The sequence below is a fragment of the Mobula birostris genome, chromosome 20 (genome assembly GCF_030028105.1).
Source record: "Mobula birostris isolate sMobBir1 chromosome 20, sMobBir1.hap1, whole genome shotgun sequence".
Lineage (NCBI taxonomy): Eukaryota > Metazoa > Chordata > Chondrichthyes > Myliobatiformes > Myliobatidae > Mobula > Mobula birostris.
This window is the reverse complement of record NC_092389.1, coordinates 8,202,969-8,227,969: the sequence shown is the minus strand read 5'-3', so window position 1 is coordinate 8,227,969 and position 25,001 is coordinate 8,202,969. Positions and strand designations below refer to the sequence as shown.

Sequence of the window (25,001 nt, the reverse complement as noted above, 5' to 3'; positions counted from 1 at the left end):
AGCTAAAAATACCATAATAGTATACCATAATACCACAATAGCCATACTTGGAAAAGTATAGTGGGTTAATGTTGTTCCATAATTCATGGAGGAAAATAAGAACAATCTTGGATATTACAGACTGGTGAATCTCAAATCAGTGGTAGGGAAGCTATTGAGAATATTCTTATGGATAGGATTTATGAGCTTTTGGAAAACCATGGCCTAACTAGGGAGAGTCAGCATGGCTTTGTGTGGGGCTAGTTGTGTCTTACTAACTTGATTGAGTTTTTCGAGGAGGTGGTGAAAGTAGAGCTCTGGATGTTGTCTATATCGATTTTAGTAAGGTGTGTGGCAAGCTCTTTCATTGGAGACTTATCCAGAAGGCATTTACTTGCTAGTTTAATTGTAGTTTGGCACAACATTGTAAGTTAAAGAAGCTGTTCCTGTGTTTGTAATGTTCTATGTAATATCCCACATCATTCCTCCTTGCACATGTTTTGAGGAAGTACTGAACAGAATTCATTTGAACAAGTTGCTGATGAAACTTGTGAATCAAGAGATGAGTGCTCAAAAACAGGATCTTTAAGAAAAAAAAAATTGCAGATGCAGGGAATCTGAAATATAAACAGCAGATTGTCAGAAAATCTCTACAAGACAGGCAAATTTAATGGAAAGAGTGAGTTAACATCCCAGAGCAACAACCTCTCATCAGAAAGCCACTGATTAACCTCTTGTTTTTTTTTCCTTTATTGCCATTAAAAACAAATGAAATCAAAAATCGGGAGCATCAGTATGTCAGTACCTTGTAAAGGACAAAGAGCGCTGGACTTTGTTTTTATCCATTTGGTCTGGTTGTCTTATTGTGACAGTTCATTCTTGTAAGACTTGTGCCTTGGTTGGCTCAGACTTCCAAAAGAAATGGAAGCTTCACACCAAAGGCATTTACATATGGTCAGAACTTTGATTATGTAATAATAGATAAAGCATTGTCAGGTATACAAAAGCAAAAATTCTCTTGTATCGTTAGTGATGTGCTTCATGGAAACTGATGAATTCAAAGCTTTGAAACAACTTTGCACATGTTCTCAAACTAGGCGAATCTATAATTCTGTAGAATCAGCTCAGGAAATAAGATTTCTACCAGGCGAAATTTAATGTTGATGTAGAATGGGAAGATGGAAAATGCGTGAACATCATAATTAGTGTTGAATTTATTTTTAATTGAAAGAAAGGGAAATTGATATTGGGTGATAAGGAAATGGCTGAGGCATTGAACGACTATTTTGTGTTTGGTCTTCACGGTGGAGGACATGTCTAATATACCAAAGAATGATGTTATGGACGAAATGGGAGGTGAGGACCTCGATAAAATCACTGTCACTAAAGAGATAGTGATGAGCAAACTAGAGGGCCTGAAGGTAGATAAGTCCCCTGGTCCTGATGGGATGCATCCCAGGGTGCTGAGGGAATTGGCGGAAGTTATAGGAGACACGTTGGTAATCACTTACCAAAATTCTCTAGACTCTGGGCAGGTCCCGGCGGATTGGAAGACAGCAAATGTTACACCACTTCTTAAAAAAGTATGTAGGCAAAAGACAGACAACTATAGGCCAGTTAGCTTAACATCTGTAGTCGGGAAAATGCTTGAAGCTGTCATTAAGGAAGAAATAGCGAAACATTTAGAAAGGAGTGGCTCCATTAGACAGATGCAGCATGGATTCAGAAGGGGCACGTCCTGTTTGACAAACTTACTGGAGTTCTTTGAGAACGTAATGAGTGCAATGGATAGAGGGGAACAGGTGGATGTCGTATACTTGGATTTCCAGAGGGCGTTCAATAAGGTGCCACACAAGAGACTTATAAATAAGATACGGATGCATGGAGTCAGAGGAAGTGTATTGGCATGGATAGTGGATTGGTTAACCAATAGAAGGCAGAGAGTTGGTATAAATGGGTGTTTCTCCGGTTGGCAGTCAGTGGTGAGTGGGGTGCCGCAGGGGTCGGTGCTGGGCCCGCAGCTGTTTACCATTTACATTGATGATTTGGAAGAGGGGATTGAGTGTAGTGTAGCAAAATTTGCCGATGACACTAAACGAGTGGAAAAGCAAATTGTACAGAACATGTGGAGAGTCTGCAGAGGGATATAGATAGGTTAAGTGAGTGGGCCAAGGTCTGGCAGATGGAATACAACGTTGGTAAATGTGAGATCATCCACTTTGGAAGGAATAATAGAAGAGCAGATTATTATTTAAATGGTGAAAGATTGCAGCATGCTGTTGTGCAGGTACAACAGGTTATTAAGAAGACAAATGGAATGTTGGCCTTCATTGCTAGAGGGATTGAATTCAAGAGCAGGGAGGTCATGCTTCAACTAGTGAGGCCACACCTGCAGTATTGTGTGCAGTTCTGGTTTCCATACTTGAGAAAGGATATACTGGCTTTGGAGGCAGTGCAGAGGCTGTTCACCAGGTTGATTCCAGAAATGAAGGGGTTAACCTATGAGGAGAGATTGTGTTGCCTGGGACTATACTCTCTGAAATTCAGAAGAATGAGAGGGAATCTTATAGAAACATACAAAATTTTGAAAGGGATAGATAAGATAGAAGTAGGAAAGTTGTTTCCATTGGTAGGTGAGACTAGAACTAGGGGACATTGCCTCAAGATTCAGGGGAGAAGATTTAGGATGGAGATGAGGAGAAACTGTTTTTCCCTAAGTGGTGAATCTGTGGAGTTCTCTGCCCAGGGAAGCAGTTGAAGCTTCCTCACTAAATATATTTAAGATACAGTTAAATAGGTTTTTACATAGTAGGGGAATTAAGGGTTATGGGGAAAAGGCAGATAGATGGAGCTGAGTTTACAGTCAGATCAGCCATGATCTTATTGAATGGCGGGACAGACTCGATGGGCCGGATGGCCTACTCCTTCTCCTATTTCTTATGTTCTGTGGATTGGTTCTGTGGATGTTTACTGTGTGCAGCCGTAAGAACAGCAATCGTCAAAACAAAGGAGATTGCTAAGTTGTTCACCTAATTCAAGTAATAACAAGTAAGATGAAATCTTTCTCGAAATGTTATACATTAGTCAGACTACACTGTGAGTATTGTGCCCTCTTATGGTGATGGCATGAATACAGCACTGGAGGCAGTTCACAAGGCTGGTCCCTAACGTCAGTGGTATGAAAAAAGTAAATGAGTATATTTGGACTTAACAGCTTCAGAAGAAAGAAAATGAAGTGATCTTAAGGAGGAACATATAAGGCAGTAACTGGTCTAGGAAACTGGGATCAAGACAGAACAAGGTTCACACTATTAAAAGACAAAATGAGAGGAAACTTAGACATCAATCACATGAGATTAATTTGAGTAGAACACCAAACAAAGTCCAGAACAACTATTTGATGCTCTGGTTTTGAGAATAAGTTTTCCTTGCCAGGTGTAGCAGTATGTACTATATGAACTACCTCAAATGTAAATACCTTTTAAGCTTCACAAGAAACAAAGAACTTCAATGGAACTGAGCCAAGGAGAGAGAAAGTAACAATGTCCCTCAGCAGATAGTTTATGCTCGCTGGAGGTGTATGTGATCACAGATCAAGACTGAATTAAGGTCGTACATGCAGAATCAAAAACTAAATCTATATACTACTAAAACTCTCATGCTCTGTTTATCTGTTTGTGACCTCCAATTAGCGCAAACGGTGCATTACAGCGGCACTTTTTTTGGCTAAATCGAATTAAAATGCGCTAACTTACAGAATGCAGGCAAAGTTCAGGGTTATATATTCATATAAAATTGCTCATTCGTCAAAAATCAACAGGCTGGCTTTCACCTGAGACCCGATCAGCCATCATGGAAATCGGGACGCGACAGCCTGACGTATGCGCACGGCCAGTCTCAGCAGCGACACCTACTGGAGCAAAAGGGCAGGGCAGCTCTATTCTGCTAATCACCATCAGCATGTGCAGGATTGGGACAGATCTAACTGCCACCCATCAATAAGAGATAATTAAATCTTATTGTAATGACGTACTTCGAGACACCCATAAAACCCTTTGCTGCAGTAAAGGACAGTGGTGACTGTATCACGTCCATTCAGGAGAGTGCCAACCACATCATCAAGAATAATCAGCACCCTTTGGTGTTACTGCTTCGTATCTTCTATCCAGCATCAGGGTAAAAACAAATGGTCAGCCTAATTATGCTACATGGAAAGGGAAGGTGGACATTATGGTCAAGAGATGACGCCAAATGTCGTCGGGAAGCGGCAAGAAGAGGGAGAGAACAAGAATCAGATGAGGCCAGGGCCGCAGGACTCCAGGATCAAAGAGTCAGGACAAAAAAAGATGAGAGAAGAAGAGACAGAGGAGGAGAGGCATGCACATCTCCAGGATCAGAGACAAACAACAAACAGCAGAAGAGATGGGGGATGAAAGGGCTGCACATCTCCTGAATGACAACGAGAGGCACGAGGGTGGCAGGTAAACCAGAAATGATGCCATCGAAAGTGTCCTTCGTTAAATGAGGAGGAGCTATATTTGCTTTGCTACGCGTCATTCTTCTTTAATAAACTGAGGTTTTCTACTTCAGTTTCCAAAGCAAAGTGATACCAATAGCATTCAGGAAAATTTAATGTTCATTCTGGTCACATCAGACTGCACTACCCTTCTCTCAAAAGGCGCCCGTTGTCTAGTAGCTTGTTAAAATTTCAAATTTAGATTGAGACATGGGTTTGTTAATGTGAATATACACTTATCTATGGATAGATGCTCTAGTTTGAAACAGTGCCTTCAAGACGTGCTCAGAAATAACTGGTTATCTTCCGATTGTACTGCCCATTCATTTCTTTAACACATTGATGGTAGTAATTTTGCAGTTAGAAAGTGTTAATGAATCTTTAGTGTCTTTCAAGAACCTTTAGTTTTCATTCCAAGCACAAACTATGTGTCCTTCATGCTTGATTTTGAGAATAAAACTTGTGATCTCCTGACTTCTTTTCACAATAACTGGTTTTTGTCTTTTCCCCTTCTATTCTTTCCACCTTTGTAAATGCTATAGGTCACCAATCCATGGACGGGGCCTTTTCTGTAAGCGAAACATTGATGCAGGTGAGATGGTCATCGAATATTCGGGTACTGTCATTCGATCTGTCCTCACAGACAAACGAGAGAAATATTATGACAGCAAGGTGAGTTTCTAGTGCAGGTTTATAGTAGACTATAACCACTGCTCTGGGGATAGCCATCGTGGGAATCATTATCGTTTCTCCGCCATTTAATGAATCCTTTCTGAAACAGCGCTACATGTATGGCATCAGCAATATACCAGTTTTCTTGTGATGTAAATTAGCTGACCCACTTGGATTATTAATTCATACCACTTCACAATTCATTTTAAAAACTACTTTTTGTGCATGTATTTTGTCTATTGTACATTCATTACTCGTGCTCTTAGATGAGTAGAATATGGAATCTTCGATCTGCTTATGGGACTGGTGAAGCATTCTGCTCTGGAGAGGCTTTTTCAAATGCTATGCATTTCTTACTGTTCTATAACTGCGTATGTTATTCCTTCCGAGTCCTTTATCAGCCACAGCCATGACTTTCCACTTACTGCTTTTACTTCTCCAAATTCAAACATTGCCGAAGTAATTTCATGAAGAGAGCAATGAGGTTCATTCTGCTTTAAAATACCCTGCAAGATTATTTATACTTGGGACTATTTGTGTTCAGTTGCAGTAACTAAAAGAATGCTAAGATTCAGTTGGTCGTGGATTGAATTTCAGTCTGAAGAATTCATGTCTTAATCAATAGTCTGATAGTCCATCTAATATACTTGAAGTCTTACCTTTGTGTCATCTTAATTGCCGATAATAATTCCTTATGAACATAAGGTAACTACTCTGTTGATACAGACTTCAAAATTGTGAACTTCCATTAATACCAATATTCTCATGACTAGGACTTATCCATCAGTTACTGCATTTTGAAATTATTTATAATGATAGAGATAGCCCATTCCTGGGTGAATTACCTCATTCTGTTGTCCCTACCCCGCAAGACTAGGACCCCAGTAGCTGGAGAATTTAGATGCAACTGCCAATCATGGAAACTTCCCTCAATAATCAATCCCTCTTGAACTCATCACTTGTTGCCTGTTGAAAACCTCTTAAGAATTAGTCAGTTCTTGAATGGCTGTTATTCAGCATCATTCTTGGTAACTAAGCATCACCATCACACTCCAGATGGTACGTCACATAAAATCAACTTTTGCATTTTATGTTTGTAGTTCCTGCAATTATTGAATAAAAAATAGCTTTAAAGGTGTTTGATTCACTTTCACTTGCTTCTGTAATTTTGGCTGCATTATGGGAATAAAAACAAAACTCTTCACCTTGTGGTGTCACTGTGGAGGAGGTGGGTGGTGTTATGACTGGCAGTGGAAGTGCACATCAATTGTTCTGTGATTCTTACTGTAAAATGATAATGCTGGCACACTAATTAAATGATCAGTGCTGGAAGCTGTGAAAACAGTATAATTTGTAATGAGTTCATTCTGCAATTTGTGGAAACACTTCTATCTCATTGGATGTAGCCAAATGAAAGTTAATCTCTAAAAAGGGATAGGTTGGCTGCAAGTCCAACCCGGATAAATTTAACATAAAAAAAATTCTAATCCATCACCCAACCCAAGACTGTGATTAGAGTGGAGTGATAATGTTACAAAATTTTTAGAGGTTGACAGGCTCTGATTTCCTGTACTTCATAGGTTTGCTAGGCTGTGTTTCCTAGACTGTGGAAAATCTAGCAGCTGTAAGGAGGCTTAGATTATTTTGAAACAAAGATAAATCAGCACCACTGCTGGACCACGATGCGCAGGAGTACATTCTCTCAGTCCCTTGACTCCCCTCATCATCAGGAATTTGCTGTTGAGTTTAGTAAAGGAAATGCATTTACCATTCAGGCATGCACCTGTTCAGATAATTGACTGAAAAGACGTTCTTTCTCAGAATCTCAGCATGCTCAGTCTTTTCTATGAGTATAACCTAGTTCTGGTATTACTTTTGCATTTTTTGTATTGTATTTTATTGGATGATTCTGAATCTGTTTTCTAACATGTTAAATCCCCAGTGTCTATTAAGAATAAAGCAATGCCTGGTGTTTTACTGAAGATACATTGAGCCTCTGATCTTTGATTTTGATCTTTTGTGCTGTTACAATAAACAGTGTTATATTTTGCCCATGAATGGATGAGCCAAATTAGCTTTGGATATTGCACAAGAGCAAAATCAAACTTGGTTTTGACACTTGGTCATGTACCATGCTGCCACAGTCAAGGTATCATTCTATAGGTGCTGGCACATTTTGGATAAGGTTGGGGGAAAGCCATTTACTCATAATAACAAACATTTTATTAACATTTCCTGCTATTGTCTTTTACTCATAGGGTATCGGTTGCTACATGTTCCGTATTGATGATTATGAGGTGGTGGATGCAACAATGCATGGAAATGCAGCTCGTTTCATCAACCACTCCTGTGAACCCAACTGCTATTCCCGCGTAATAAATGTGGATGGGCAAAAGCACATTGTTATTTTTGCTGTGCGAAAGATCTACCGAGGTGAAGAGCTGACATATGATTACAAGTTCCCAATTGAAGATGCCAGCAACAAACTTCCGTGTAACTGTGGAGCAAAGAAATGCAGGAAGTTCTTGAACTGATAAAGACTTGTGTGGGGCAAAAATCCCTCTTGAGGTGACTGCCATGATTTAATAGGATTACCTGGGAAAATAAAAGTTCAGGGATGGAAATAGTGGGATACTTGTACTCCAGTGTGCAACAACATACATTCTTGATAGAGCACAGTTTTAAACACTAGTGGCAAATTACTATTCAAATGTTTTCCAACGTACAGGCCTATTTAAAAAAAAAACACTGCTAAACTGTGTTGGCTGCTGAACATTTCCAAAACTACACAGCAGGATGTTAAACAGTTACAGCGTATTCCATTCCAAAAAATGTACAGTTCCTTGTTTGAGGCAGCAATCCTGAATAAAATAAAAATTCCAGTCAATTATTGCACCAACCACAACAAAATAATATGAAATTAGCAGGCAACTTGAGTTGATTCTCATCTTTGAAAGGCAAAAGTTAAGATCAAGTTTGACTAAAAAGTAACCTCCTTAACAGTAATGCAGTAGAAAAGGTAGAGGAAATGCAAGGAGAATACAGGTTTAATCTGTGACATGCAGATCCTAACCTGGCAGTAGATTTTTCATTGCAGTTTTAAATTTGGGGAAGGAAAATGTTTTCATAAATCCATCTAATGATAGCCACTGGTCAACAGAAGAACTAATATAAAGACGATGAGGAAGACAAGCGGAATCATAGGAGGATCTGTGCGGCTTTGGCAAAGGTCTCTAGTCCCATGTAATCACTTCAATCTGGCAAATTCACTCCCCTTTCCAGGAGGCAGTTATCTCCGATTTTAAGTTGTGAGGCATTTTTTTGGACTCTGAGTCACTTGGATTGGCAGAAAATAAAAGTAACACTAAAGATTGAAATTCTGCCTATTAGGTTCATTCATTTTTTTTTCTCCTTCAGTATAATAACTACTGCACTTGCTCTTGGGTCATTTAAAGAATCTAATGGAAGGAAGTTGACCACAGAAAACAAAAATGTTGATCACAAACAAGAGAAAATCTGCAGATGCTGGAAGTCCAGAGCAACACGCACTAAATACTGGAGGAGCTCAGCAGATCAGGCAGCATTGATGGAGGGGGATACTACGCTGAATTGTAACACAGGCCCCTTTATAGGTAGTAAAGCATTGCTCGTGTGCACTCAACTTGTAATCTTAACAACCCCATATGTTTTGTACACCTAGTTAGTGTTGATAATTACACTGCTAGTTTAAAGTGCATGAGTTATGCAAAAGGCACTATTTCATTATCAAACTCTTAAGCTTTAAATGGTACCCATCTATTAGCAACGGGGTAGTTAAATTGTCATCTTGCCTTTCACCTATATATAACCATATAAATTTATGGTTTGAGGTTTGTGTATTGTTATTTTCTGGTCAATGGGAATAACATTCAATCTTATTTGTGTGAAGATGGGAAAACTACAGGAGGTAGATTAAAAAAGCTCAGTCTGCCCTTCTTAAAATCATGCTTTTAAAATCCAAACTTACCATAAGCTAACAGCATTTAAAATAAAATTCTGGTGTTCAGCAAAAAAAGTCATGTTCATAATTCTAGAAAACACATATTGGCAAATTGATTGGCATGTCATTGAACATCGACAGAGGGAGAAAAGTTTAAACCTAAATTTTTAAATACTTTAAAGTGTAATCTCCCTGAAGTGAAGAAGCACTGATTTCGGAAGTTGAAAATAAGGATACTAAGGCACTTTGTTATTGTGCATTATACTGACAAATGGGTGGTTTGTGCTCATCTGGTGTTTCTTATTTTGCAATTTTAACCATTTATTTTGATTAAAGGTTCCAGTAAGCTATAGTGGAATGCCTGTGAGAACATAAAGCACCCATTTGTTGGTAATTTAAAATTTATCTTTTCTCTTTCCCAGCTATGCTTAAACACCACAGAGGGAAAAAAATCCGGTCATTAAACCATACTGAATTATCAACTTGGGGAGGTTGAGGGAGGCAATGACTATTTTTGTGTGATTCATAACCAAAAAAAAAAAATGACAACTGCTACCATAGCTGACTCCTGGAAAATGGGCAATTTCTTTTGACCAAATGAATGCATCTCAGGTGGGTTTCTGGCAGTTACTTTAAAGACCTTGATCCCCTGTATTTTTGCACTGTGTGCTATTTAGATAAACGCTAAAAGGAATGTGTTTGTACTGACTACAATAGTGTACCATGATTTTAGGTTACAGCTGTTTTCCATGTTTTCCAAAATCCAGATTATAACTATCTCATGTATTCTATTATCCTGATCACAGATGCTTCCTCTGCTATCTAAGTTTCCCATTGGTTTCAAAAGGGGTTTGGCTTATCAGGATGTTGTACCTTATTTAAAGGGGCATAGTCTTTGTTCAAACTTGAATAATCCCATCATCACGTCTCCCACCCTTCCATTCTGTTTTCCCTCCCAAAAGACAAAGGCTGTGTTCCTTTAAGCAATAATCAACAGCCAACCAAGCTGATGGAAGGAAGATTATCAGAATTTTTTTTCCTTTAGTAAGGTCCACATTGTCTGGTATTCCTGTTCAGTTACACCTCTGGACAGATATTGGATATTTTTCTTTTTGTCGTTGCTCAGTTGCTGCTACTATTTAATGACATCTAACTGCCTTTTGGGACCATGTTCCTCGCTGCTACAATATCAGCTTTTACCCACAGACAGGGGTACTAGCCTCTACCGTAGGAAAGGGTAGGATTGACCTATGAATGACAATGCACTTCATTAAGTACATGATCGAATCACCAGGGCAGCATACTTAGAGCACAGGAAAGGTGCACCTTCTTAGCATGGTGTTAATGGTTCAGGTAATGGGGGTTCTACTGGTTGGGTGGGGTGGGGGGAATAGTTCTGTATGCACTGATAGTCACAAAGACGAATATGTGCTGTACTATTGACTGCTGGCTGGATGGATAATGACATCTAGCTGAAAAGATTTTGTTTGTCATTATTTTTAATTAAGTTTCATTGTTGCCAAGCAATTACAGGCAAACTCTATGATAGGAAAGAAACCTTGACAAGCAGATAATTTGGTATATGTATTTCCTCACTTGTCCCACTTTCTGATTTGTAGGACACTTCAAAAAAGGGGCAAAGATTGTTGTTGATGCTCATTTTATTTCTTGCTAATTTGTTTCATTTTAGATATTTGAATGAAGCATCAAATTGTAGTTTCAATTATATTAATGACTGCAATGTCCAGAGATACTGCTAAGTCCGTTTTAAATTCTTTGGTTTTAACAAGGTATGTAAAGTGGTATTCAAGATGAGTCAGAGCCCTAACATTCTTGAGGCTTGATTTCAACATTCTTCTATCCAAAAACATGTAGTTTCCCTTTCAAAACAGTAGTTTGGTGGTTATGATGTTTCTTGTATGAGCTTTCTAAAGTCTTGGTTCACTTTCCCTGATTCTACCTTGGGTTAGTGGGAATGCTACATTAAATGGAATAAGTGCACTCACCATGAGCAGAATCGTTCTGTTCTCAGAAAATGATAATAAAACTGGCCAAAGATCCTGGAACAGGCCTCTCATGCTCAAGGTATAAGAGGCTTAATAGATTCCCTAAGAGGGAGCAGTTGACATTCTTGTAAAATGCAATGTTTAGTTTTCGTGTGGTGGATTCCAGGCTTTCGGCTCTGTGGTCTTTCCACTTTTCAAACCTAAATTCTCTTTGTGGGCCACTTTGTGAAATGCTGTACTGTGTTCCTTTCAGAAGCAGGGTAGTGGTGAATCTTTAAGTTGGCTAAAGTTCATTCTCCTTTTTTAAGAAAAAATACACTTTTGCCAATTACTTTAACTTAGGAATACGGAGATTTTCAGTAGTACTCTTTGTCCTGTTGGTTCAGATTGGGATTTTTATAGACTGGGTAATGAGTTAAAACACTGAACAAAAATTAATATAGTTGTTCTTTCCAACTGACACTATCTCTAACCCAACCAGAATTTTTTAAAAATATATTATTTATTGAAACTCATTGGGATATATAGGAAACTTGAATATAGTTGTATTTAAAAAACAATGAGACTGGGAAAGAGGTAGAAAATAGTTTTTAAGAAATAAATAACTGAAATAGCACAGCAAAGTCAGGTGGTGATGCCTGAGTATGTGTACCAAAGTCTTGATTCATAGGAATAAATGAATCATTGGAGTTCTAGTTACTTCTTGTCTTGCCCCCATCTTTGCAACTAGTTCACCACTCTTTTAATTCAGTGTCAAGACATGGAACAGTTGCACAGACAGCTATGGTGTGTGATACGGAGTGAGCGCTACAAAAATAGAGGGTTTTTGCTCTTTCCTCTCCTCTTCAAAATATTGAATTTGAATATGGAAATAGGCTGCAGCTAGACCAGTGACGTGGAATCTAAAATTACTTTTCAGAAGGGGTGGGGAGGGGAGAGCAATCTGATGAGTGGAACTTCTTTGTAGAGAAGTCCTTTGTATTTATTGGCATTATGCCTGTTTTCTTTAAGTTTTATTGGCTGGGGTTGATCAGTGGTGAACATGCATGGCAAGTGAGAAGAGATGACTAGTTGCTAGTTTGCTTTTGTTTACAAATGCCACTGCTTTTGTTCATCCATGTGACTGGTCAAAGATGGGGAATAAAACTACCATGCATCCCATTGTGTTGATTTCCACAGGCAGTTAAATTTTTAAACCATTATAACCTGCACCACACAGTGTATATATTTCAGTGTTAGGTTATTTTTTAAAGGGATTTATTGACAACATATCTAAAGTTTAATGACCTGCCAATTAACAATTGAAAAATACTGCATAGTGCATATTTTTTTAGGATAGTTTATTTAATTTGAGGTCATTTTTTGGATGATTTAATCTTGCATTTATCTATAGCTTTGGGGTACTGTTGACAAAGGGCATACCCCATGTACTCTTCACTCCAATTTCTGAACAGAGACACTTGATATAACAACTTGAAGACAGTTTATCAAATGTGAATGAAGAGCCATTTTAGTCTGTATTTCAAACTGCCTCTTTTCTGAGGGTGATGATTATAAGGAAAGGTGTTAACTACGTATTCACGAATGCCAGTAGCAGGATTAGCGTGCAGTACAAAATATACTTGTAGAGAAAGAGATTCCTTAGTGTACCAATGCCCTTGTGTATCTGGCAGAACTGGTTACAGGGAAACCGAGTGCGTTCATTACAGCAGTTATGTGGTTTGATCTTCAGTTTAAACACCAAAGTTTTGAAAAATAACTTATTTACACTGCTGTTGTCCTCTTGAACCATTTTATAAGGATCATTCTCTGTACAGTTAGTATCTGTAGAAAGCTTTTATTTTGGTATTTTTTGCCTCAAGATTGGGGTGTTGTCTCATTTTAAATGGTTTCTACTTGGGTTCCAGTGCATTGAAACCTGGGAACAGTTCTATAACTGTCATTAGCAATCCACAACATATGGCACTTTTTTTTGTCTTCTCTTTTTGTTTCATTTCCTTACTGGAGGATTTCACCTTGCAGTACTGCAGCAGGGTTGAAAGTACTAAAAAATTTGTCTCTGTAGTCACCATGGAACAATTTAGGCTCAAGCCCTTGAGTGTCAGACAAGGAAGGTTTTGCTTTGTAAATTGTAATACGGTTTAACTTCCTTTTTCAATCCAACACAGGACACAGCAGTTTTAAGATGAATGTATCTTTTTCTAATGACTGAACATTTAAATGAATGAAACACCATCACATCATAAAGCTTAATGAAATACATAATCCAATCTGAATAAGTAGGTTAATTTGAAGGGCTGGTTCTCATCTATTCAGCATCCAATTCAAAGCAATACAATGTTTACGATAAGTTTGCAGAGATCATGTAAGACCGTTACGTCTTAGCTTAAAAGTACAGACTTCTGGATTTTAATTCAAAAAAGTTGGGGAGGGGGCGTGATTGCTTCCAAAGAAAATAATACTTTGGTGATAATTCCCCAAAATGTTAAGATATTTAAACACTATTTCTGTTTATTGTTTCTCAAATGGATAGCTGACAATGTAGCTACTAGTGGGGAAATACAATTTTTAAATTATTTTTGTTTAAATTAGGGTACACGTCATGTCTGTACAACCCTGTTCCTTGTGACTAGAGTGCTTCTCTTCCCTAATGCCCTCACCGGAACAGAATTATATTTATATGTACATTTTTCCGTTAATGTGAATATATTTTTGCATCTCTTTGAGATGAATACACAAAGACGTGGTAGATGTAAAATGTTCCGGTTCAGAAGAACCTTACTTGAGAAATTTTTATTTTTTATTCATGAGGAGGCTAATAGTATCCTTTTTTAATTATTTTTTCATTTTTGCGTTCCTGTACATTGTTATTTTTTACATGGCTCTTGTAAAACATCTTTACTATTGGATTAGTGCATCAGTGTTAAACATTATCGTGGTAATGAAGGAATTTTAATTATTAAGTAAAACTGAAAGCTATGCTAAAGAATGAATGTAAAATATGTATATAGTTGTAAAAATGTTTCTAAGCATCATTTTCTATGCACTTTTTTTATTTAAGTGATAGTTTAATTAATAAACATGTCCAGTTTATCCTTGGAGATACTTTAAATATATTTTGTGTATTTCATGTGGGCTTGCCTTTTATTAAAAATGCCATTTTCTTGCTCTTTCTACCCCATACTTCAGAGTTCATTCTGATGTTGCTGGACCCCTCAATGAAATTACTTACCTTCAGACCACACACAGGTCATATCAGGATAATTTGATTATTGAAGTGTTATAATGGAATGATAATCCTATATGGATGGGTGAATTCAAATCTATATTTTGACAGTTCTGTGATGCAGGTTTTGAGTAAAACTGAGTTTGTAGTATTTCTCACTGTTGCTCCTTTCTGTTTCAATACGCCCACCCCTCGTTCTTCTCAACTCCAAAGAATGCAATGACATTCATAAAGTTGTACAGCACAGAAATGGGCATGCTAACCCACTGTGCTCATGCAGAACATCTTGACCATTGACACCAATCTCATCAGGACTCCTGACAGGACAATCAACAAGAAGGGAATAAAATGGTAAATATTGAAGAGATAATCTGAATAAATCTTGATGACAATTTGGTTATTTCATGTGCCCAAGTTTCAAGAGGATTGGGTTGCTTAAAGCTTGTTTAGGGCAAATGGGATAAATTGAACACATCAACAAAACATTGCAGTCAACCAAAGGAGTGAGTCCATTCATTTTACCTCTGCTATTTGCAAAAATGAAGGAGGTACTTGTGGCATGGGAATATCCGGGAATGATTGCAGGTAATGTAGTCTTGAAGTCATCCTATCACATTTTCCCAATGAGGGGAGATAAGTTAGTTTCAAGAAAAACGCCTGCATTGCAATCATACCTGCATGTTGGACTGATATTTTGAGCCTGGTGGATTGACTTGTATTGTGGAATCAGTACACTGCTTGTGGGATGAAATAGTCATGATGATCTCGCCTCTCCATTTTCTGCTGGCCATTTGGTGAACGTCATTAACGTGATTAGTGGTGTGTAAATAGCAGAGGCCATCAGTTCATAAATCAGCTATGTTTTCAGTTTGATCTTGTATCTAAGGGCATAGATGCAATTCTCATTTAAGGGATTATATCTTTGCCCTTAAAGTAATTGTGAAATCTTGACTTCCATTTAGTTTCATCTTGCAGTAGTGGGCTATGCCTCTCACAGGACAATTTACAATGACCAATTAACCTAACGGATACATATTTGGAATGTGTGAGGAAACCAGAGCAACCGGATAAAAGCTATGTACTTGTGGGAAGGCATACAAACTTCTTACATTGTCACAATTGAACTCCAAACTTCAATGCCCCATGCCCTAAACGAGCTGTAATAGCGTTGCGCTAACCGCTATACTGCAATGGTGCCCCAATCTCTTGTCCTTCCTCATGTGCAAACCTACCCATCACTTCCAATAATTAGCCACAGTATTCAGCTTTTGAACCTTTTAAGATGATAAAAAGCTGCCTTAATATCACTAACATGTAACTTGAGCTGCTGACTAAATATTGAGGTGGCTTTATTTATTGTTAGGAGTCTGTGCTTATCAATGAACTTGCTGCTGACGTGACAATCTACCCTGGCACCCAATTTAAAGCATTACATGGACAAATATATTGTAACATACTTTCACGTTTACAGTGGTGAACTTCAAAGTGGCAGTTGCATCGAACACGTAGAATGTTAATAGTGTGACCGTTTGTTAAAAACTTTGTGTTCCACTTTCCTGCTCTTTTGCACAAACTTGTGATTTTTACTGCATGTGGTATTTGTCTCAATTTCCTTTTGAAGATATTAAATTCCCTGTGGTTTGGGAGAGAGTCTTAGACTTGCTGTGCAGAAAAGAAAGAACACGATCATTCCAAACATAGTTATTTCTCATTTTGTGTAGCAATGTGGCAAAAACCTGCTTTGACAAATAATTTCATATCTTTTAAAAAAACATCAGCTCAATTATTAAACTATTTGATAATATCAATGACATTAAACTTGAAAATCATTGAAGTTCTACTCAACAGGGAGTACTATTTATTAGCCAAATATACACTGAAGTAATATTGCAGATGGAAGATAATGTGGGAAGATGTGATGTTGCCCACTTTGGTGCTCAAAATAAATGAGTATTTTTGAACAGTGAGAGATTGGTCAGTTGTGATGTTCAAAGAGACCTAAGATGGTTTGTGCACCGGGATGAAAAGAAAATTAATCAGACGCTAATGGTAAGTTAATCTCTCTGATGAAAGATGGAATGTGATTGCAAATGCTGAAATCTTGAGTGAAAAAGAAAATGGCCCTGGCCTAGGGTCTTGATTCAAGACATCAACCATCCCCTTGCGTTCACATGTTTTGTTTGACTGAGTTCTTCCAGAAGATTGTATTTGCTTTACGATGAAAAAGTTTGATTACAGGAATGAGTAAGCCAGCAAATAATCGTTTCGGGCCTTAGATGACTGGTTTACAGGCAGTTGTAGTCTTCTTACCTCAGAGAGGATGTAACAGTCAGAGGAGTACAGCAACAATTCTCTAACCTGGTTCCAGGGCTGAATATGTGGAAGGAGCTTGAGGGGCTAGATGCGGGGACATGATTTTCTCTGACTGAGGAGCCTGACCATAGCTTGAGAATAACAGACACTCCCTGTAGGGAGTGATGAACTCAGGGTGATGAACTTTTGGAATTCTCTGGCCTGTGTTCCAGTACAATCTCTGGCATTGGTCATTCAAAAGAACTGGCTCTGAGATCAATCACCAGCGGTAATGTTGATGAAAAAGCAGAGCAAATCTATAAACCCTGCTTCTACTTGTGTTCTTATGTCAATGTCTAGTTCGTTGTTGTATTTTGTGTCATTTTAACATACAAACAGATTTTTTTTCCCTCATAGCATTGCCACTTGCTGAGGTACGGCGACCTTATTTTGCCTTTGCCCATGCTTGCTGAGGCTAGAATGGTATCTGCTGGTGTGGGATATCTCAGCTTTGCCTCACTTGGATGGGATTACTGGACAATGATAACGAATGAGGCCACTGCTTAAACCTCCCCTGTGTCATGCTTTCAGGCTGACTTGTTTTTCACAAGAACGTGTGTGCGGCTGATTCGCTGAGATTTATCACAATCCATCGGTCAGTGCCCTGAGACTGGACTTCGGCCCGCAATTCCATTGGCTGGAATTGAACGTGAAGAAAACTTCTGCAACCCAAAGTCCATTTCACCAACACTCTCCTTCACGTTAACCACAAGACATGAGCAGCCTTAAAGACCAGGCTGTGCTTCAGGTCATCTTCAACCCCAACAACCCATTTGGTGATGAGCTCTGGCTAGAAGCAGAGGTCGAACTGACCGATGACGGTGAGTCTGTCTCAGTCTCAGAAGGTTAGGTACGAGAGAGGGAGCATTATCATTTTATGTTGTGGGCAGCATCAAGTTCATCTGGGATAATCTCAAGGGATTGGCTGAGACGGCTGGGCTATTGAGAATGGTGTTTGTCAAGGCTATCTCTATAAAACCCCAGCGCTGTAAAATCTGTAGTCTGTCATAAAGCATATGCTGAGTCCGTACCCGAGAATGAGTGTGTGTCCAGGGGCTCACATTCCCCATTCTTGTCAGGCCACCCTGAACCTCACTGTCAGTTCTCTGACACAAGAAAATATTGCACATCATCCAAACCACCTGTTTGAGTACCAGTTGCTCTTTCCTTTCCCTACCTCCACTTGGATCCCGTGCAGGGATTTCAAACTAGCATCATGTTGTAGGTATTTTGCATATTTGCTTTATTGACCCTATCCATTGTTGTGTTTAGATAGCAGGTTTGATTCGTTGCTGGTGGAACGGGCCAAGGATTTAGAACTCCGCGGAGCATCTCTGGCGGAGTCTGGGAATATTGATGCTGCGGTGGATTTATTTGATCAGGCCATCGCAATCATTCCCGAGCGAGCATCTGCTTACAACAATCGCGCCCAGGCTCTCCGACTAAAGGGAGATACGACAGGTAACGCAGTGATTGTACAAAACAGGAAATAAATACACAGCGTGGAGGCGAGAAATGACCCGAGTTACTTTTGTCTTTTAATCAGCAGAGGGCCTACCAGTTTGTGTGTGCGTGTGGATTACAAGACATCTCAGCTACTGTGTGTGAAGAGTGGATGACTGAGGTAACGATTGGCTGGCTGCCTGGATAACCTACGTTTGACTTCATAGGCAGATGCTTTGATAAACGGGCCAATGGAGAACAGCTGGGGCAATCGATAAGTAGGATGAAGGTGAATGGGTTAAGGAATAGCTGGCATCGCGCAGTGTTTCCATCCGGCAGCTTGCTATAAATTTGCAAATGTCAGTAGTTGTCAAATTATTACTGAGATTTACGGTGATAGCAACAGCCCAGTGACTGGATATTTCAACAAATATGGATTCTTTGCTTAAAATCTGTGCGGATATCACTAGATCATGTATGCAAACTGAAGTGCACGATGGTTTCACCTGGCCTCATGGGCGCTGTACAGTCTTGTACTCCTTGTCCACTAAGATCCAAAATTAAAGATTCTAGATTGTTTAGCGTCATCTCCTGTACACCAGTGTAAGAAGAATGAAATAATTGTTACTCTGGATCCGATGCAGCACAAGAAAAACACACACAATGATCATAAATACACAAGATAGCTTTTTGATTGTATGTCCATAAAGTGACGCCAGGCTGTACATCAGGTGACTGATGGGAAATAATAAAGTAATGGTAGAGGTGTTGGTCAGTCTTACTGCTTGTAGAAAGTAACTGTTTTAAGGTCTGGTGGTCCTGGCACGGATGCTACGTAGTCTCCTCTGACGGAAGTGGGACAAACAGACCATGAATGGGGTGGATGGGATCCTTCATGGTGTTACTGGCTACCACATGAGGTGTTCAGTTCTGGTCACCTCATTACAGGAAGGATGTGGACACTATATAGAGAGAGAGATGGTGCAGAGGAGATTTACAAGGATGTTGCCTGGATTGGAGAGCATGCCTTATGCTAATAGGTTGAGTGAACTTGACCTTTTCTCCTTGGAGCGATGGAGGATGAGAGGTGACCTGATAGAGGTGTACAAGATGATGAGAGGCATTGATAGTGTGGATAGTCAGAGGCTTTTTCCCAGGGCTGAAATGGCTAACATGAGGGGCATAGTTTTAAGGTTCTTGGAAGTAGGTACAAGGGGGATGTCAGCGGTAAGTTTTTCTCACACACAGTGGTGGGTGCATGGTTCACTGCCAGTGAAGGTGGTAGAGGCAGATACAATAGGGTGTTTTAAGAGACTCTTAAAGAGGTACATGGAGCTTAGAAAAATAGAGGGCTGTGCGCTAGGGAAACTCAAGGCAGTCTCTAGAGTAGGTTACATGGTTGGCACAACATTGTGGGCCAAAGGGCCTGGTAATGTGCTGTAGGTTTCCGTGTTTCTATGTTTTCTGGCACCTTTCTGTAGATATGTCCGTGATGGTGGGCGGGCTGGTGCCAGTGATGCATTGGGCAGTTTTGACTACCCGATGTAGAGCCTTCCTGTCCGCCGCAGTGTAATTTCCATATCAATCAGTGATACAGTTTGTTAGTAGACATCTGTAGAATGACATGAGGCTGGATGTGCAAAGTCCAGCTCTCTTCAACCTCCTCAGAAGGTAAGCCATTGGTGAGCTTTCTTGACTGTGTAGGATATTCTTACAATTAACACGGAGCTTTAAAACTGCCAAGAAAAGTGGTAAAAGAATTGAGTCCTGATGTAGGGTCTTGGCTCAAAAAATTGACTGTTCATTTCCCTCTATAAGAAGCTGACTGACCTGCTGAGTTCATCCAGCATTTTATGTGTGTGTGTGTGTGTGTGTGTGTGTGTGTGTCAGAAGCGCCTGGGGAGTGATTATCTGTCCAAATATTTCCATTGGCTGATGTTCTGTGTGTTGATTTACTATGAAGCATTTGACTGACCACTGGATAACTTGTGCTCCAGGGGCTCTGAGTGACTTGAACAAGGCGGTGGAGCTGAGTGGAGGCAGAGGGTGGACAGCCAGCCAGGCTTTGGTCCAGCGTGGACTTCTCCACAGACTCAACCAGCGGGACGCAGAGGCTCTGCAAGACTTCCGACAGGCGGCCGGGATGGGTAATAAGTTCGCTAGGAAGCAAGTGACCCTCATGAACCCCTATGCAGCTCTATGCAACTGCATGCTGGCTGAGATGTTCAACCTCAGAAATCCCAAACCCTCTCCACCACCATCTCTGTGAAGGGCTTATTCCATTGGTAGCTGAGATGAGTGAGATTGATGCTTCTCCCCACCTGTTAATTTTCTTTGAAATAATTTACATTTATGGCCCTGAACTCAGAGCACTACAACACAAAACAGGCCATTTGGTCTATTTAGTCTATGCCAATCTATTAATCTGCCTAGTCCCATTAACCCACATTTGAACCATAGCCCTCCATATCCCTCCCTTCCATGCACTTATCCAAACTTGCCTTAAATGTTACAATTGAACTCTCACCCACCTCTTCCACTGGCAGTTCGTTTCACACTTGTACTACCCTTTGAGTAATAAAGTTCCACCTCAGGTTGACCCTTTTACCCTTAACCTATGACCTAATATTCTAGTCTTATCTGTTGTGAAGCAGCTTCCCCCTTTGCTCTTGGGTGGATTCACAGTTGCCATTCCTGGGCCTTGAGACTTGATCTGAATTGGCTTCAACTCTAGACTTGCCCCCTTCCTGCCATCACCCTCTTTTAAACTGTTGGGTAATGCCACTGTTTGAGAGGGAGCCGTGGTCACCACCAAGTCCTGTTTGGTTCCTTGCCCATCACACTTTACCAAATCCTTTGAGGACTCTACTGTTGGTTATTAGAGCTTGTGTGATGGAGGCTCACAATCTTGCTTGCCAAATTATGTAGCAGTTAGCCAAGCCATCTATTAGTTGTTAATGGGCTATAAACAAGGCATGCATCTGCTACTACTAGTTACCCAATTCTTTAGAAAGGGAGTCTCATCCCTTAAACTGGTAACCCCAGGCTATGAGTCTGCAGCTATATGACTGGTAATCAAATTTTGAATAAGGGTCCATCTCTCTACATGCACTATTCACCTAAGAAAGGGTTACCTTTATTTGTAGTTTTAGTATTTGACACCTATCAAGGATGGGGCACCATGGTAGCATACCAGTTAATATGACGCAATTACAGCTCAGGGTGTCAGAATTCAGAGTTCAATTCCGACGTCATCTGTAGGAAAGTCTGTGTGTTCTTCCTGTGTGTGCGTGTGTTTCCTCTGGATGCTCCAGTTTCCTCCCACAGTCCAAAGACATACCAGTTGGTAGGTTAATTGATCATTGTAAATTGTGATTAGTCTAGTGTTAAATCTGTTATGAGTCAACATTTTGCTTTCAGATCAGGTCGTGCATAGCACGTACCTCTGCCGCACTGCTCAGGTGTGTTTCTGGGGTACAGGAGCTAGCAACCCTTGTGCCTGTTAATGTTTTTCTATCGCTGAGCAGCAGTGAACCATCTGATTGGCCTATCAGAGTTCTCTTTGGGAACTAGTTGACTTGATCAGCACATCTCATCTTGCTATTGTTCATGATTGCATTTAATAAAAAAAAATAGGTGGGTTGCTGGGCAGCATAGCTCGTTGGACTGCAAGGGCCTGTTCCACACGGTATAACTAAATAAATAGAAATAAAATAAATAAAAATAAAATTTAGCTCCATCTTTTGATTATAAATTAAATATAATTAAGTTCAGTCTTTCTGAACAAAGGCTAAACAAGGGACACCTGGATCGACCTGTGGGTTTACTCCTTGTCAGTAAAAGCTGTGCAGTGGATGTTCCTAATAAAAGGCTTGTAATGCCTCCTCTGTTTATCATCAGCATGGAACTGATGAGTGCATTTAGCAAGGGGATGAGTGGCTCAGTAAACTACACTCTCAATGCTGAAGATTAGGAACTGGCAGATGTTTAAATGCCAGATCTCCCAACAATTAAGGAAATGAAGTACAAGATCAAATGTGTTTTACTTTGGCCTGACAGCAAAGTCAAATGCAGAGGTACAGGGTGATCAGTTTCGGATTTCAGCTTCTAATGAGGGCAGGTTGGACAATTGATTATTTTCCAGATTTTCCAAAGACCATTATGCAGAAATGTTGAAGGGTGGATTTGTAATAGATATTTCTCTGACACTATCTGTAAAATAAAGTCTGTTTATTTACAATTTGGTCTCATTTCATTGTTTATATGATCTTTTTTTAAGCTTGGAGGGACTCTGTGGGGATTCACACAGCAAGAGGTTTCAGTGGTGTGTGTGGGTTACCCTTTCACGGGGCACTCTATTGCCAGGAAGGGTATGCCACTGATCAATTGGAACAAATAAGTCTGTTTACAGAAGAGAAGCAATGATGATGAAGCCAAGAGAATGCTGAGACAGAGTTCAACATTTCTAACATGACTGCTATTTTTGGAACCTATTGTAAAGGTCTCTCCATCAATGCCAAAATCTCTCATGGTAACACACACTTTGGGGTGACAAAACATGCAAACAATGAGATATTGTTTGGGAAATTGAAAGGTCTGAAGGTAGATAAATCACCTAGACCAGATGGTGTTCACTCCTGGGCTCTGAAAGAGGTGGCTGAAGAGATTGTGGAGGAATTAGTAATGATCTTTCAAGAATCAATAGATTCTGGCATGGTTCGTGAGGACTGGAAAATTGCAAATGTCACTCCACCCTTCAAGAAAGGAGAGAGGCAGAAGAAAGGAAGTTACAGGCCAGTTAATCTGACCTTGGTGGTAGGGAAGATGTTGGAGTCGATTGTTTAGCATGTGGTTCCGGGAGTACTTGCAGACACTTGATAACATAGGCTGAACTGAAGGGAGAATTTTGCCCTACAAATCTGTTGGATTTCTTTGAGAAAATAACAAGCAAGATAGACAAAGGAGAATTGGTTGATGTTGTGTACTTAGATTTTCAGAAGGTCTTTGACAAGATGCCGCACATGTGAGGCTGTTTAACAGGTTAAGAGCCCATGGTGTTACAGGGAAGATTCTAGCATGGATTGGGCATTGGCTGGTTGGCAGGAGACAAAGAGTGGGAATAAAGGGAGCCTTTTCTGGGTGGCTGCCGGTGACTAGTGGTCTACAGGGGTCTGTGTTGCGACTGATTCTTTTTTATATTATATGTCAATGATTTGGATGGCAGAATTGATGACTTTGTGGCCAAGTTTGTGAACAATATGAAGAAAGGTGGAGGGGCAGGTAGTTTTGAGGAAGCAAGGAAGCTGCAGAAGGACTTAGACAGATTGAGAAAATGGGCAAAGAAATGGCAGATGGAATACAGTATTGGTAAGTGTATGGTCATGCACTTTAGTAGAAGAAATAAAAGTGTAGACTATTTTCTAAATGGAGAAAAAAATTCAAAAATCCAAGGTGCGAAGGGACTTGGGAGTTCTCGCACATGATTCTCCCTAAAGGTTAATTTGCAGGTTGAGTTGGTGGTGAGGAAGGAAAATGCAAAGTTAGCATTCATTTTGAGAGGACTAGAATATAAAAGCAAGGATGTAATTTTGAGGCTTTATAAGGCACTGGTGAGGCCTCACTTGGAGTGTCGTGTGCAGTTTTGGGCTTCTTATCGAAGAAAGGATTGGAGAGGGCTCAGAGAAAGTTCATGGAAATGAAAGGGTTACCATATGAGCAGCGATTGGTGGCTCTGGGCCTGTACTCCCTGGAATTTAGAAGAATGAGGAGGGATCTCATGAAACTTACTGAATGTTGAAAGGCCTCAAAAGAGTGAATGTGGAGAGGATGTTTTGTATGGTGGGGAAGTCAAGGAACAAAGGCTACAGCCTTAGAAAGGAGGGGCATGAACTTTGAATGGAGATGAGGCGGAATTTCTTTAGCAAGAGTGGTGAAACTGTGGAATTTATTGCACAGGGAGCTGTGGAGGCCAAGTCATTTTGTATATTTAAAATAGAGGTTGATAGGTTCTTGATTAGTCAGGGCATGGAGGGTTATGGGGAAAAGGCAGGCGACGGGGCTGAGAGGGAAAATGGATCAGCCACGATAAAATGGTGGAGCAGACTTGATGTGCCAAATGGCCTAATTTTGCTCCTATGTCTTATGGTGTTATATCAGTAAAGATTAATGTGTATTTAGGGAAAACTGGTTTCATAAAATATAAATGCAAGAGATTCTGCAGATGCTGGATTTCCAGAACAACACACAAAATGCTGGAGAAACTCAGAAGGTCAGGCAGCATCCATGGAGAGGAATAAACAGTCCTGATGAAGGGTCTCGGCCCAAAACATTGACTATTTATTCCTTTCCATAGATGTTGTCCGACCTGCAGAGTTCCTCCAGCATTGTGTGTGTGTTGTCAGAAAATATAATTTCATTTGCCCTATTTAAATGCTGATGCAATTTAATATGAGAGTGCAGAATCACAGCCTCCCAGCTATTCACCACTGAAGATGGATCTGACCTCTGAATTTAAGAAATAAATGCAGGAGTGGACTATTTGGATTATTGCAATTTCTCCACAACTCAGAAAGATCATGGCTAACATAGACTTCCTCTTTAAACTCAAACCTGCTCAAACTCCACATACCTTAGTATCTTAAAAATCTTTCAGTCTTTACCTTGAGTTTATTGAGCCCTCTTGGCTAGTGAATTTCAAAGATTCAACATTGTCTACATGAAATTTCTTCCCATTCAGTCTCTTATTGGAGACTGTGGCTATTGGATCTAGCCACTCCAGCCAGGAGAACGTCAACTTCCCACCTATTCTGCCAATCCCCTGACATAGTA

General features: G+C 39.9%; 2 protein-coding genes across 8 annotated transcripts in view; both read left to right on the top strand.

The window, feature by feature from the left end:
• Positions 1-14,514, top strand: part of kmt2a (lysine (K)-specific methyltransferase 2A) — a 181,561-nt gene extending 167,047 nt beyond the window's left edge. For 6 of the 7 annotated variants that reach the window (XM_072283956.1, XM_072283959.1, XM_072283957.1 and 3 more), the window contains 2 exons: positions 5,038-5,167; positions 7,426-14,514. In XM_072283956.1, coding sequence (XP_072140057.1) covers positions 5,038-5,167; positions 7,426-7,701 — 406 coding nt within the window. In that variant the 3' untranslated portion in view covers positions 7,702-14,514. The remainder of the gene's footprint in view (positions 1-5,037; positions 5,168-7,425) is intronic. The other variant, XM_072283961.1, reaches the window with a different exon arrangement.
• Positions 14,515-17,349: 2,835 nt separating this feature from the next.
• On the top strand, positions 17,350-22,413 carry ttc36 (tetratricopeptide repeat domain 36). Its single transcript, XM_072283954.1, has 3 exons — positions 17,350-17,551; positions 18,003-18,191; positions 20,171-22,413. The coding sequence occupies exons 1-3, from the start codon at positions 17,446-17,448 to the stop codon at positions 20,440-20,442; spliced, it is 567 nt and encodes a 188-aa protein (XP_072140055.1). The 5' UTR covers positions 17,350-17,445; the 3' UTR covers positions 20,443-22,413.
• The last annotated feature ends 2,588 nt before the right edge of the window (positions 22,414-25,001 follow it).

Bases quoted from the DNA above. Each gene is read 5' to 3' on its own strand.
- ttc36 (XM_072283954.1), top strand. From the start codon at position 17,446: ATGAGCAGCCTTAAAGACCAGGCTGTGCTTCAGGTCATCTTCAACCCC. The intron at 17,552-18,002 runs GTGAGTCTGTCT...TGTTGTGTTTAG, and splicing joins GGTCGAACTGACCGATGACG to ATAGCAGGTTTGATTCGTTG. The intron at 18,192-20,170 runs GTAACGCAGTGA...CTTGTGCTCCAG, and splicing joins ACTAAAGGGAGATACGACAG to GGGCTCTGAGTGACTTGAAC.